Raw genomic sequence first — 16507 nt, 5'->3', positions numbered from 1 at the left:
GCAACGGGCTGGAGCTTTCATACCTCTTTTGCTTTGACTGAACCCATATTCTGAGACTGTCAAGAAAGCTCCACAAAAGTTCTCCAACTTCAGGCTTTCCTGTTGATAAATCTATACTCAATCTTGATTTAGAGACGGACTCGGTGCACACTTAGAGATGAAATCTTCAAGCAACTGGAAGATTTGAATGTTTATTGTTAAAGCTTAGGCCATTTTGGCCAGAGAATGAGTCAAGGAGACACGAAATGTTTGTTTTGTTTGGTAGATTTGTAGAAAACCCACAATTAGGTACAATTTTTTTTTTCAGAGGCGTCTTAACTCCGGATGGAGTTCTTGCCTATCTGGATGTATCACCAGGGGAGAGTACAAGAAGCAGTACCATGAGCTTTTCCCAGGTCTGGAAAGACAGGCGTCCACTTTTCACACGTGTGATGGGAAGTGCAGCCGGCTTGCTCACTCGTGTGACCTCAGAGCACAAAGACGCACAGCCCACCCTGTGGATGTCAGGATTGCTAACTGGTCCATCTCCGAGAGAACGAAAATGAAATCCCGTCTTCTGTTCCTTATTCATTCCGCCCTGGGTCCACGGGGATGCAGCATTTGTGAAGGAATCAATTATCCATTTGTTAGTCAGAGGAGCCTTACAAATTATACATTAGCAGATTGATTTCTTAGGTTCACGTGGGGGGACCGATAGCTTAAGGTGGGATGATGAGGAGTGTCAGGGGAGAAGAAGTCGCTGCAAAGAACCCCATTAAAAGCAGCTTTCGCAACGACCGTGAATTTATTCCTAATTGAAGAGCTGACATAATCCATACTAAGTGTATTTATTTCCAACACTGTACATTAGGCAATTGATTATCACATGAGGTGGACACATCGGTGCTCTTGCCTTTTCTTTACATTTAAGACCTTGAGACCGCCTGTCGTGGACTTGGATTTGGAAGGTGTGTGCTGGTCCTTGCCCCCTCCTGCTTACTCGGGCTTCTGGTTTTGTTCCATTAAGGAAACATTTTTGTATGTTCTGTAGTGTCAGCTTGACATTATTGATTTTTGAACAAACTCACTTATATTGTCCAGAATTCCAAACGTGTCTCCATTAGGAATAAAATTGTGGCTACTGGAAAATACAGCTGAGGCCATGTTTCTCCGGTCTCTTTCTCCTCTGGTTCCTTACCCTTGTCGACGTCTACTCCGGTGTCCCATCTTCACATCGTACCCCCTGGACTATGTATGTAAAACAGGCAATTGGAAAAATCAGTACTGAAGAAAGACAGAATCTTGTACTTCAGTTTCCCTCCTGTACCCTTTCTTTGTGGGTTTGTTGTTTATTTCTGGTATATAGAAATGGCAGATGTATGTAGGGCGGTTATTTTTGATTCTGAGAGAAATGAGTGTGTCCTACTGACAGCTGTCACTATTGAAATACTGTCCTATATTCTATATTAAATGCTGTGGGACTGTTACGGAAACGGATATGCACCGTGATGATACTCAGTTCTTGTCACTCTAGAGAAAAATCTGTGCTGCAGGTCCCCCGAGTTAAGATTCACTGTGGTTTCTTTTCGTGTTCCCATTCGTGGATTTACTACATAGTCATTTCAAAAATACTTATCTTTTGATTACAAAGAAAATACATACTTGGAGAAAGTCAGCAAAACCTACAGTGGGACAACCTGAACAATCACTGTGTGTCAGCAGCCCGATCTAACCAATGCTAAGATCTTGGGGAATCAACCTCTGGTTACAGACAGTACATACAAATACTGTGAATAGAATAGGAGTTACATACATTGGGTGGCACTTACCCAGAGGAGCCAAATTATGAGGTTTGAGGGCACAGTCTTCCAGGCTGCCGAGTCTGCTGGAGACTTCTAACACCAACTGCAAGTTCTGGAGGTTCCCAGATCCACCCTCATGTGTGATAATTAGCTAAAGTCCTCATAGAACTCACTGATGCTGTGATACTCACAAGTACAGTTCATTTCAGGAAAAGGATACGGGGCACGAATTCGGCCAAAGGAAGGGTAGGGCCTGGGGTGGTTTCAGAACTGGAGCTGTCACCGTCCTCAGGACGTGTTGCTCACACTGGCATTGATGTGCACTGACCAGGGCAGCTCAACCCCGTGCTAAGAATTTTACTGGGTCTCCGTTGCAGAGGCATGATTGGTTGATGGGTTGTCTACATGATTGATCTCAGCTTCCAGGTCGGCTGATCGCCCTGTGACCCAAAGCCCCCACCCTAAATCCCAGGGTTAATCCCCCGCCTCCCCCATAAGACATTGCTATCATGTGAGCAGATGTGACATAGGTTACTTCCCAGAAGCTGAGGGCAGAGGCTAGACCTCTCTTTGGCCAAGGCCAGATTATTTTCTGTATTTCTATATAATATTTCTTTTTTAATTTAATTAAAAAAATTCTCCTTTAGATTCCTAGCTTTTAGAAATTAGGTAATTTCCATTTCTCAGTGTCGTACAAAAGAGGCCTGCTGTAGAAAGCATCTTTTTGCCAAATAATCTTCTTACTTCTCCTTGGTTTTGATAGGCAATGCATATTTTAAATAATTATGATATGTATTGCCAAATGATCCTTTGGAAAATGTCTCCAAATTTGAATTACTACCAGCAGTTTAAGAGGAGTGTCTGCCTTTGTGCTTCCTCACTAAAACTGGGTATTTGAAAAATCTTTGTTGACTCCATAGGTGAAACATCTCATTGCTTTAGTTTTCAGGTATTTCTTATTACTGTGGTTGACTTTTATTTTGTTCACCTAGAATTTCTTTCTTTTGTGAGTTGACTGTTTACTTGGTTTGATTTACGAGAGTAAAAAGATCCAAATTTCTTCAAAAACTAAAGCATATTTTAAGATGTTCAGTAAGCTGCAAAGTTGTTAGCAGTGTTAATGATAACGGGTAAATATCTCTAATCTATAATGACCTGTTGTGAATCAGTTTTAAAATTATGGACACCCTGCTAGCAAAACAATTTCTTCCTCTGGATTCATACTTAGAACTTATAGTTTAAGATTGTGGTGTTTACTGATGTATTAACTGGATTCCCTTTTCCGATTCTGTTTGAAGTGACCTTAGAAATAGAAAATATTTGTACTCTCATTTTAAAATAGGGAAGGAAGGAGGTAGTAAATAAGCATGTGCTAAATACCCCATCTTTCAAATGAATCCGTTAATACAGTTGCATTGATTTGGGGCGGGGAGCAGAGACATAATTCAAGTATAATTTGTAGTAATTTAAGGATAATCACTATAAAATAAAAATAGAATTAACAGCATCTAAATTCTTCTTAGATCAAGAGAAAAGAATTTGAGTAATATAGCAAAAGAATAATAATGAAATGGAGAAGCATAATTTTTTAAAAGTATAAAATAATTCAGCAACTAAGACAATGCTAAATGAACGACGTGTTCTGTTACTAAAAGAAAGATAGCCTCTATTTTGAAGGACACATATCCTACAAAATGATGGCAGTGAAAAATGAAGATGTGAGCAAAAATATACTTTAAAAAATATAATAACAAGCCGAACAAAAATTAAGCATGTTGGCAGTAAAAAAAAAAATCTGAGAAAAAATAGAGTTTAAGGCAAAAGAGCATTAACCAGCAGAAGGCATGTTATATTGATGACATGTAGAAGTTAAAAGGAAAATAGAGCAATTATATCCTTCGGTTTGCCAATTATAGGTCATCTAATTCTGGACCAAAATGTATTTGAAAATTAAGGAGAAATGGACAAAACTGCGATTGTAGTGGGAATTTTTTGAAATATGTTTCTGTAAATCCTTGCTAGAGCAAGAAGAAAAAAGTAAGCAAGGATATATCAAAATTAAATTATATATATGATTAAAAATATATGTATTTTGAACCCCGAAACAGAGAATATGAATTCAACATGGTATCTGAGGTTTCAAAGAGCAACCAGTTAACTTAACAAATAGATAGGAACAAACCACATTTCTAACCACAATTGTAGTCTCAGTAGAGTTTATTAATAATTCGATAAATAAACAAATAACACCGTCTGTCCCATCTGTAGAAATGAAACAAAACAAACTGTTGCTTTTCTCAAAGGGAATGTAATTATTCTGATCGCACTTTATCTTCTAGTCTCTGGTTTGTGGGCACTTGTATACCTAAAGGCAACTGCAAAGCATTTGATAATTTTATGATTAACAAATGAGCAGTTACAACTAATAGGCAATCTATTAATGCCAGGAATTTAGAGTGAGGTCAATGAAATTGTTCTAGGGCAAAAGGGGAAAATTAATATGAAATAAAAGTAAAAATTAATAAAATAGAAAACATTTAAAAAAATACAGCAAGTTGATTGGTGGCAGTATCGCATCTCTAAAAAAGTAGTAGTAGTAGTAGTATCATTAGTATTATCATTATTAGTACTAATATCATTATTATTAGCAGTAATATCATTACTATTAGTAGTAGTATCATTAGTATTATTAGTAGTAGTATTAGTATTATTAGTAGCAATGTCAGTATTAGTAGCAGTAATATTAGTATTATTATTAGCAGTAATATCATTCGTATTAGTATTAGTAGTAATATTACTACTAGTAATATCATTAGTATTATTAGCAGTAATATTATTATTAGCAGTAATAGCATTACTATTAGTAGTAGTAGTAGTATCGTTAGTGTTAGTAGCAGTAGTATCATTAGTATTATTAGTAGTAACGTCATTAGTATTAGTAGTAGTAATATTAGTATTGTTAGTAATATCATTAGTATGATTATTAGTAGTAATATCATTATTATTAGCAGTAATATCATTAGTGTTAGTAGTATCGTTAGTATTATTATTAGTAGTAGTAATATTAGCAGTAATATCATTAGTATTAGTAGTAGTATCATTAGTATTATTAGTAGTAGTATCATTAGTATTAGTAGTAATGTCATTAGTATTAGTATTAGTAGTAATATTAGTATTATTATTAGCAGTAATATCATTAGTAGTAGTAGTAGTAGTAGTAGTAGTAATATACTTCGTGTTAGTAGTAGTAGTAATATCATTAGTAGTAGTAGTAGTAATATCATTAGTAGTAGTATTATTAGTAGTAATATCATTAGTATTAAAATAGTAAAAGAATATAAAGCAAAATAAGAATATTTCATTATTAAAAAACTTGAAATGCATAATTTTCTGGGAAAATATAAATGACCAGAATAGAAGTAGGACATTTGAGTAGCTTGACAGTTGGGTAAAAAACGTAATCTAAGAAGTAACACATTGAAAGTATAGATCCGAGACATTTTCATGGGCAAATTTTTTGTAATTTTATTTAAAAACTTTTGATGTTTGTTTTTATTTTGAAATACAACTTTTTAAAGTACATTTTAAAGTGTGCAGTAGAACAAATGGTAATAAAGCAGACAATCATGTAACTAGCACTCTGGCAAGAATAGACCATATGACTCCCCCACTCTTACGCCTCACTTATAGTTCCCTTAGAGGGAGCCACTGTGCTGACCTTTATAGTAATAACTGCCTAGCTTTTCCTTTTCATTTTATGCTCTCTATATGCACCCCCTGTACGCCGTGGTGTAGTTTGGCCTATTTTTGTAGGTTGTGTAAGTTAAAATCATAGAAGTCGGCTCACTGTCCTTGCTACTCCCAGAATGAAACAAAGTATGAGACCTCTAAGGGGAAGCAGAAAACTTTCTTTAGAGACATTAAAGATGCCCTAATAGATGGAGAAATGCCCCATGTTTATAGATTAGAAGAGTCAATATTGTAAAGACATCAAAGGGAAAGCTCTTAACATTTCACCTTAAGGGAGATTGAAGAATTCTTCTCCTAATATGCTAAGAATTTTTACCATGAGTGTTGAGTTTCATCCAACACTTTTTGCATCTGTTGAGATGATCTTGTGACTTTCTTCTTGAAGTGATCTGATGATTTTCCTCTTTTATTAATGCAACACATTATAATATATTAATTTCCCTGTGTTATATCAGCCTTGTCTTTCTGAAATAAAATTGTCTTTTCTATATATGCTGACTTTGTTAATATTTTCTTTAGGATTTTTCTGTATCTGTTCATGATTGAGATTTTCTTGTACTTTTTCTTTCTCTTAACATCATAACTTGTTGAATTTTTCTTTGCTATAAGGTTATGCTGACCTGGTAAAATGAGTTGAAGAGCATTTCTTTTTTCTGTTCTCTCAAAGAATTTGTGTGTGATTGGAAGTTTGTATTCTTGAACTAGCTCTCATGAAGTTAATATCACAGTGAGTTTGACAATAAATAAGTAAAATGCATAGTACGATAGAGAGTGGTAAGTACCAAGGAGAACAAATACACCTAGCAGTGAGGTAGCTATGAACTGTTTGGGTGCAGCGTTGCAATTTCAGATCCAGTGGCCAGAGGGTGTCACTGAGCATATGACTTGTGGTAAAGAGCTGGCAGAAAGACATTCCAAGCACCAGCAAACAAAGGCAAAGGCTCTAAGACTGGAGAAACAGCAAAAAAGGTCACTGTGGCTGGAGGAGAGAGAGAACAAGGCAGAGAGCGGGTAAGGGAGGGAGGGCTGTAGCCTCATCATTTAAGACTGTCAAGTCATAGTAAACGCTTTGGGTTTTATCCTGAGGTGAGAGGACATTGGAGGATTTTAAGCAAAGGAGTAACATTGTCTGATCCACGTATTACCAATATAGTCTGCTGGTTTATTGAGATTAGATTTCTAGGAGAGTTGGGCAGAAGTAAGTCTACTAGTTAGGAGACTGTTACAGTAATCCAGATAAAGATGATGGTAGCTTGGACCAGGATAGCAGCTATAGGGGTGGTGAAAGTCTGCATGAATTTTGTGGGAAGAGATGATAAGAATTGCTGACAGATAGGATGTAGAATGTGGAAGCAAGACAGGAGTCAAGAATGGCTCCAGGGTTTTTTGTCCTGAGCTACGAGAAAAATGTAGTAACTACTACAGATGGGGAAGGTGTCAGGAAGAGACCTTTCAGGAAGGAACATCAGACTCTCAGTTTGGGATATGTTTTAGTTGATGATGCCTATTAAGCTCTCAAGTACGTATGTAAAATAGGCAGTCTTAGGTGTTGGTCTGGAGCAGGAAGGGGTCTGGTCTGGAGATTGAGATTTAGGAGTCATTCCGTGGCCTGAAAGAGAGAGCGCTAGTGTAGATGTGAAATACAGGAGGTGCCAGGACTGAGCTGTGAGGTGTGGGGTCAGGAGATGAGAAGTATCCAAGCAAAGAGAATGAGAAGGAGCAACCAGAAATTCAGAAGCAAAATCAGACAAGTATGATATGTTGGAAGCCAAGAGCAGGGGGAGGGAGTAGTCAATGGTGTTCATGTCTGTATTAGGTAATGTAAGTTAGGATTGAATGATGACCATTATATGTGGCCACATGGGGGTCATTTTATCTCATAATTCTCATGAAAGAATAAATACTTGAGAAAAGCCAAGGAAAGTGGGATGAATTGTGAGTAGGGCTTGCCAGATATCAGAACATGCTATATGCACCTTCTGTGATTAAATCAATGTCAAAACGATGCAGCAATGAATCAGGAGACCACAATTGAAAACCCAGAAGATTATCTCAGTGTATATAAGTATTTATTATAAAATAAACAGTTTTCTTCAGAAGGAGAAGGGTGTGGTATTTAGTCAATGGGGCTGGCCCAAATGGGTATTCATTTGGAGGAAGATAAGATGAATCTTGAAAGTATGAAAGACTTGAATATAAGAGATAAAGCAATAACCATCTTGCAAAAAAAAATACAGGAAACCTCACATACAATGTCTGGGTAAGGTATTATACCAAGACCTCATACCCTTAAAAAAAAAAAAAGAAGGAAGAAAATAGACAAGAATATAACAAACATTAATAGAAAAAATAAGAGATGTGAACAAAGCAGTTTATAGAAGAATGAATTAATTGGCCAACAGACTTATGAAAAATGCTTAACTTGTTAGTAGTTGGGGAAATAATGAATATTGATCATTGGCCAAAAAAAAAAAAAAAGGTTACAAACTACTACCAACAGAAGTATGAGGGGAAAAAAGGATTCTTATGCGTTGTAATTTTGATTTTTTTTTTCACCATACTGTTGCTAATGTGCTGGTACCAATTAATTTCTACTCAGGAAGAAACATGTTGTAATGAAGCATTGGGTTCATTTGTGCTTAGAATAACCACGGTGTGGCCTAGCCATTTAGTAGTATTGAGGCTCTCAGCAGCTCACGTAAACTCTTGAGGCCTCAGTTTTCTCTGTGAGGTGGAAATAACAATTCCACGCTGACTGCTTTCCCCTGGAGTTGTGAGGATCAGCTAACGTGTATGCCAGGTCTTTGGAAATGATACAGTGTGATTCAGAGAATCTTAGCACAGGCCATGAGCACAGAGCCCGAGAACAAATGATGTACAATTTGACGTGTACATGGGGAGAAAATACGCTTCTGAATGTAAGTTGGACAGAAGGGCCTTGTGAAGGATTGTATTCGACATTGGGGCTCAGTTTTGTAGGCCTGGAACAGCAGTGTCCCTTAGAACTTTCTAGAATGATGAAAACATTCTGTCATCCATGTGCTTTCTCATACAGCAGCTCTTCGTCAAGGTCACGTGTGGCTGTCAAGCATTTGGCATGTGTGAGTGCAACTGAAGAAATGGTTTTTTAATTATGATTAATTGAAACTAATTTAACTTTCTGTATAAACAATCTCATGTGGATCGTACCATACTGGACGATACAGAAAACCTAGGCAGTGATCAGGCTACACGCGTCTATTAAATTATCATCTGAGGTTGCTTATAACCAAATGCCAATTCAATTACAGTCAGAGGTGTGCGGGGTTTACATTTGCCAAGAGTCAGATGGGTATTAACATGTTGTTTGGTGGACCAAAGATCAGAGTAAGGAAATTGGTAACAGAAGATACTCAGTGAAGAAAACGTTCATCCGAAGAAGACTTAGCATTCAGACTTAGCCAGGAGTCCAGACACAGCACAGCAGCCTCAGTGCCTTCCCAGTTCAGCTTCGCTTTTTGCACGTTCCTTGCCGCCCATCACAACGTTCTTTCACTGCTCTCGAGGTCAGAGCCCTGGCTCTGCCCTTTGTTGTGAGTCTTATCCGTGGGTGTTGGTTTATGCTCCTGTAAATGGGTCAAATCTGTCTCTTCGAGGTCCTTTCCTTTTCCAACAGTCTAGGAACTTTTAAGGAGATAGCTTGGGTCTTCATGAGCTGCATTTCAGGGATGTTGTTCTGTGTGACCTAGAAAGGGTTCTGTAGCCGGCTGTCTCCACGTGGAACATGGGAATTTCTCTTAGCAGCGTCGGTCAGTGGGTGGCTTTCTGTCTGGGGGTCTCAGTCTGCCCTGGCCTTTGCTTACTAGCTTGGAGATACTTTGCACTGAGCACAGAACACTCAGTTTTGTGTCTTTCCGTTTTATTCTTTTCCACAAACCAAATTATTTTAAGGTTAAGTATTTTTAAAAAACTAAGTTGCAGGCTCATGTTGTAACTGATGAAGACTTACTTCCTTTTTTCATGGTTAATCTGTTCTATTGTGTTTTGAGTAAAATAGTTGGGAATTGTCATTATTTAAGGAGAAAAAAAAAGCTTGCCATTTTTGAATGCTGTCAGCTAACTTATCAGTTTTGACTTCTAGTAGAAAATCCACCTGTATGAATATTTTAGTAAGTAAATGGTTGACTACCTAGATAACTGAGAAACTAAAAAGTCTTAAAAGTACCATTGTATGTTTACTCGGGAAAATACATCCAAAGTAGGATGCCTAATTCCTGTCTTCACAGGTTCTGAAATTTGAGATTCCTCAGAAGAATGGAGGCTGACAAAGTTAGTTAATATCAACTAGACCCTGTGGATTTCCTCCAGAAAATACTAAGCATAAAGTATAAGCAGTTGATTTAGTAATAAGAGAAAAATAAATAGATTGGCTGATGAACCGAATTCAAACAACTAAAATTTTTCTTGACATTATGATTTTTATTTTGGTTTTTGCTTTGTTCTTTTAATGAACTTGGCTGGGAAAGAATTTTAGGAGTGTGGAGTACATAGAAGAGAATAAATAAAAAGGCACATAACAGGTAAGAAAAATAACATTTTGGCTGGGCTTCGAGGATGTGAGATAGATAATCTGGGGGAAATCTTAGGTTTCTGGGCTTACTACATGTCTGGGAACAAAGCTGTGCTTTACCATTATGCTATGTTTTTACCATTTTCATTTGCAAAAACAAAGTTTGTCTTGGACTCATGCATCTAAATTAACAGGCAGCTTGTATCACTTATATTTTACGAAGAGCCAAGGCGTTTGATTTTTGATGTATATATTCCTAAAGTTTTACACGTTTGTTTGTTTTTAACAGAGTCCTGTGAAGATAAATCAGATTAGCCTGGATGAAAGTGGAGAACACATGGGCGTGTGTTCAGAGGATGGCAAGGTAGGGGGGTGACGTGGTCCCATCTGCTCCAGCCCCGAGGACTGTGATGGTACCCAACTCTGGATGCTCAGAACAGCGCTCTGCTGACTGCATACCTGCATTAGGAGAACCTGATTACTTTTTTTGAGTGTCGGGCTTGCTTCCGATTGCACATAATTAAAGTAAAATACATTTTGCCCAAATGTGCCTTAGGAAAAGTAATTACAAGAATGTCAATAACGTAACTAGTATTAAGCTGATTAACAGCTGTGGCAGGGGAACGTGTCACCTTAATCATTACTGCCTTGCCACTTACACTTCAGCGACTGGTCTACAGTTCGTGCAAGACAGTGGTTTCCTGCCTTTCTGCCATAAATCCACAAAATTGGATTTTGTGGGCATGATTTCTGTGGGCCGGTGGTTTTCATTTTCACACACAAGTTATGAATGTTTCTCTTGAATTATAGAATCTTTTGATAAGCGATCATAGTTTATCAGAAGAATAAAGTGTCTTACAGTGGCCACATTAAATAAATGTAAAATCAATATATGTACAGTTTTCTAAAAACCTGGCACCCACTTCCTTGACCAAGGACATACATCATTTGTGCGGTGTTTAACTAACAGTTATCACTGCTGCTTGCGCATGTTGAGCTGTGACATTTAATGGTGGTGGTGATTGATTTTCCACTTACAAGAATGTCTTTTTTGTTTTTCAGTCGATGGAAGTCTTTTCTAGTGTTGGTTTGCAATGATAAAATTCTAATGGGCAGTGTATTTAAGCTACTCTTCTAAAATAACACTTTAAGAAGAGAGTCCATTAAGAATCATTGCAAAACCTTACATATTCCTGACTGACTCAGGAGCGGTTTTCCTAATCTAATTTTGTGGGTTTTTTTTTTTAACACAATCTAAATTCAATGGGCCATTAGGATGAGTAAATTAAAAACAATGTGCTCGGTGTTAAAGATTTATACCCATTTAATCTGTTAACAAAAGAAAGCTGAAGTCCTCTTGACATATAAGAATGCATTTTTTAATATATCTAAACCTAACGTCGCCCAAAGTCTTTTGAAACAGTCGTTGGAACACTCATGCTTTTCAAAAAGCACTGTCAGATTTTACAGTACTTTCTGAAATTCTGAGATGAAACTGACTGTCAAGGAGAGATCAGGGAGGAGTTGGTATGTGCAGAAATGGAGGACTAGCCAAACTCTTCAAGCATTTTGGATTTGTAAAGAAAGACCATTTTCGGTTTTGTTTTCTGAAAGGTGAGGAGGAATTCCTTCTCGGCTAATGCCAGTTTAATTGAACTAATTTGTTGAAGGAGAATTTGGAGGGTTTTTTGTAGGGGGGTTGTGTAAGGGGTAATTAGGTTTACTTCTTTATTTGTTTGTTTATTTTGTTAATGGAGGAACTGGGGATTGAACCCAGGACCTTATGCATGCTAAACATGTGCTCCACCACTGAGCTGTATATATCCTCACCCCAGAATATTGTTTTTTGAACTGAAAAAGAACTTTTACTAAGATACTTCATCTAGGAATTTTCAGAGTTCCAATTTTGAAGAATTATTATTTGATGTGGCAAAGTGGGACGCTTTAAATACTATGCTTGGTGGATTATGTGACGACCCTCAGGTATCTTCCTGGTACACTTCTTGGCAAACCCCTCTGTTTTCCAATTTTAGTCAGATTTTATAACTGCTGTATTTTGTTGTAGACCCACAATGCATTTAAAAAAAAAGACTTTCTTGTTTATTTTATCTGCATTGACAGAATTGAAAATAAATATTTCAGCACACATATTTATGTAATCTAGCCCTTACCATGGGCTAGTCAGTATTATGAAAACTGAGAAGCTACTATAGAATGATCTGGAAGGTGGTTAGTGAAGATAGCAGTAAGGTTATTACAAAGATTATCTCCAGATATCGACATTTAATGCATCTTTACGTGGCTGTTGTGATTTTTCTTTCTTTCGTGCATTAAGATTCCTGGATTAAATAATTATCTTCTATTTCCAAGATAAACATTAATACTTGTATTCAGTTTTAAAATCATTATTCTAACAGTTGTATATTGACTGTTCATTCAGCTGGTGCTTACTTCTAATTCTTTTTATTCTATGGCTTCCCTAAGCTTGAGTTCTGGATTTTGAAATACACACACACATATATATAGTGTGTGTGTGTGTGTGCACACATGTGTGTAGCTTACTGGTAATTTACCAGTTTACTGGTATACATTTTTAGGCAACTCTCAGGATAAGTACACGCAAGATTTATTTTCTGATCTCTTGCATATGTTGCCTCCATACAGAAACTAGGATCAATTTAGTATACAATTCTGGGGGGAAATATTTTCTCCTAAAAATTTTGGCGACCTGGTTCTCTTTTGTCCAGGCTTTATTTTTGCAGGCTTGTCAGAGGCCAGCCTACTTTAGTTCTTTCACAAAACCTTTTTATTTTTAACCTATTTATTATTTGTCCTGCCTGGGAGCTCAGACTAATACTAACAGGAGTCAGAGCAGCAGTGAGCCGCCCTTATAATTCAGTTTGCTAAGTTAACGTGTTGTTCGGGTCTGTCTTCACTCATTTTGTCCGGAACAGAGTTAAGTCCTTTAGATCCATATACTGAAGTATTGTTTTCATTTCAGGAAAGTTTCCTTCAGTCCTGATTTTGATTATTGCTTCAGTTCCACGTGTTCTCATTTCTTCCAAGAGACGCAATAATACTTGGGCTGGAGGCGGTATCTCGCAGAGGCCAAGAGCATCGCTCTGCACTGCACCTGCCCCGGTGGCTTCCCCACTGTGCTGTGTGGGGTCAGGAGTGTTAACTGATGCCCGGTGCCTCCCCAGGGGGGGCAGTGGGCCCAGGGCGGGGCCCAGATGGGCATGTGGCAGGGCCGATGCTGGGTGGGTGGGAAACTCCATTCATACTGTCTTTATTGCTAACCCTTCACATAACCCTTATAGTCTTACCTCTCCCCCCCAGCCCCTGCTCCCATATTGTTGTACGTAACCTTTTCAAGATAAGGGGTGAGTGGATAAGCCCTAGTCCCTCTTCTTCTCTTCCAAAAATATAAGAAAAATTGGTCATGTTGTGTCTCTCAGATACACACACACACACACACACACACACACGCTTTGCTTTTGCTGGCTTTCAACCTCTCACTTCTTCTTGTTTGGTCCTTTTGCTGATTTACTTTTCTGCCAATGTCACTGTTGCTTTCTGGGGTAGAGTTTTAGTCTGTTTTGCATTTTTAATTTTCCTAAACTTTTTCTCTTCCTGCTCTATTTTCACATAAGCCTAATGTGTGTGTGTGTGTGTGTATTTTTTTTTGAAGATTACTACTACTTCTTACATGTCTTAGAGTGCCTTAGAGGTATAGTGATTGGGAGAGGAACTACCTGCCACGTTTGAGCTGTGTGTTGTCAGCCTAGTTTTCCATCCCTCTCTGTGCCTCAAAATTTCCTCCTCTGTAAAGTGGGGATAGTAGCGGTACCTGCCTCATTCATCATTAGGAGAAATAAATTAGTTAATACATGTAAATAGTTTGGAATATTATCTGGAACAGAAGAATCCTAGTAATTGTTAACTGTTAATCATCCTCTCTATTTTAACCTTTAAATATATGATTCTTGTCTCAGATGAGATCTTCCTAAAAGCCAAAATTCTCTAGGCGATCGCTCAACGGATTCTTTTCACAGACAAGTATGATACTCACTGAGAAAATGACAAAATAAAGATGGAGAGAGAGAAAATGAATGAGAATTGTTTGGGATTGTATTAGCTTTAGTAGCCTAAGTTGTGAGCAACTAATTTGAGTGTCATATTAGTGAAATGAAGCAAAATATCAAAGGTTTTACAACTCGCCCTGCTTGTCCTGACATAGTTTACCAGATTTGTCTTGTGAATTTCAGTGTTTTCTATTCTGAAGGAGAAAGTCAGGAGAGCTGAGGAAAATGTTGTCCCGTTGAACATAGTGATGGAGACTAACCGGAGAGTTCTCATCTTGCTCCACTGCCTTCAGCAAACACTCCTGCAGCCCCTGTTGTGGGTACAGTAGTGACAGCTTTGCTTCTGACTAGTTCTCAAGGACAGTAATGAGTATGGGCCTGTTTGTTAAGAACTACAATTTGTTCTCTTTCCAATTTACTCCTTCATGACACCCTACTCTTACGTCTTTATATGGATTCATAATTTTTAAAGGCACACGTATCCCTGGAAATTCATAATTTAATTTTCTCCATTAGATTCATAATATTTCTAATATTTATCTTACTCACTGCTCCCTCAGTCTTATTCAACAGGCTCATACTGGTTTGTTTACATCTCATGTACTTCTCCCCACAGTATCAGTCATGTCACTTTTGTTCTCAAAAATCATCTTTACCATCTCGTAGGCAGAAGGAAGTTTCTCCATTTGAATGAACAGTCTGCTCCACTGAGTTGCGACTTCTCTCATAGAGTTGCCAAATTCACAGTCAGTATTCACTTTCCTTCAGTTTGGCAAATATTTGTGGTTTTTGAATTTTTTCCTCTTCTACCTTTCTTAGCGCTTTGTATAGAAAGATACCTTTCTTATTTGCACATTTTAGGCTAGCTCATATAATGACACTGTGGAGAAGAGCAGGGCTTGGAATACTCGTCTCGATGTTTACAACCTTAGGCAGGTCATTAATTTTTCTGCAGAATCATCTGTTTAAATAAGCATAGTGGTACCTGCTCCCACACCTAGCAGTGTCGCTCTAAAGACCAAATGAGACAGAGTGAGGTTTTTCAGTGCTGGTGACGTACTGTCAATTGTGAACCTTTAGAAATACCAATTGATCATTTAATAAATTATCATTAATTTATCTAAGGTGGAGTCTGGCCATTAGTGTCCAGAGATATTAACCGTGCCATTAGGTTTGAGAACCACTGAGGTAAAGCATGTGGAAGCATTTAGAGGTACATGTTAGTAGTAGTAGTGTAGGATTTGACACGGGACCACGTTGTGACATTGTTGTAGTAAACAGAAGTAGCTTAGATCAGAAGAATTTAAACTTCTAGTTTAGCGTGAGTTTGTACTAACGTAACTTTAGTAAGTTGCCTGCTTATTAATTTACTCTGTTAAGATTCAGGTTATACATAAAGGATAAATGCTGGAGAGGGTGTGGAGAAAAGGGAACCCTCCTACGCTGTTGCTGGGAATGTAATTTGGGGCAGCCACTATGGAGAACAGTATGGACAGTTCTTTAAAAACTTAAAATAGACTTACCATATGATCTAGCCATCCCACTCTTGAGCATGTATTTAGAGAAATCTCCAAATCGAAAAGATACATGCACCCCAGTGTTCACAGCAGCACTATTTACAATAGCCAAGACATGGAAACAACCTAAATGTCCATCAACAGATAACTGGATAAAGAAGTTGTGGTGTATATATACAATGGAATACTACTCACCCATAAAAAAGAATGAAATAATGCTATTTGCAGCAATGTGGCTGGACCTAGAGATTATCATACTAAGTGAAGTAAGTCAGAGAAAGACATATATCATATGATACCACTTATATGTGGAATTCAAAAAAAATGACACAAATGAACTTATTTGGAAAACCTGCAAGAGACTCACAGACATAGAAAACAAACTTATGGTTACCAAAGGGGAAAGGGATGGGGAGGGATAAATTGGGAGCTTGGGATGAGCAGATATAAACTACTATATACAGAATAGATAAACCACAAGGTCCTACTGTAGAGCACAGGGAACTATATTCAATAGCTTCTAATAACCTATAATGAAAAAGAATATATATTACATATATATAACTGAATCACTTGTGCTATACACCAGAAATTAACACAACATTGTAAATCAACTATAGTTTAGTGGGAAAAAAAAAAAGATTCAGGTGATACAGTCCCTGTCTTGCCTTCACCCCATTGTCTTGGATTTGTTGAGCTCATTCAAGTTAAACTTCACTGAGGTAGAGTAAGATTCCGAATGCAGTGCTTTTCTTTCTTTCTTTTCTTTTCTCTTTTTTCTTGTTTCGTGAGGGAGGTATTTAGGGGGTTTATTTATTTATTTTT

At 37.5% G+C, this 16507-nt stretch overlaps 1 protein-coding gene across 1 annotated transcript in view; it reads left to right on the top strand.

Moving 5' to 3' along the window:
• Positions 1–16507, top strand: part of VPS41 (VPS41 subunit of HOPS complex) — a 176779-nt gene that overhangs the window by 61613 nt on the left and 98659 nt on the right. The window contains exon 5 of the mRNA XM_072965234.1: positions 10370–10444. Coding sequence (XP_072821335.1) covers positions 10370–10444 — 75 coding nt within the window. The remainder of the gene's footprint in view (positions 1–10369; positions 10445–16507) is intronic.

The sequence above is a fragment of the Vicugna pacos genome, chromosome 7 (genome assembly GCF_048564905.1).
Source record: "Vicugna pacos chromosome 7, VicPac4, whole genome shotgun sequence".
Taxonomy (NCBI): domain Eukaryota; kingdom Metazoa; phylum Chordata; class Mammalia; order Artiodactyla; family Camelidae; genus Vicugna; species Vicugna pacos.
This window is presented reverse-complemented; position numbering and strand designations above follow the sequence as displayed.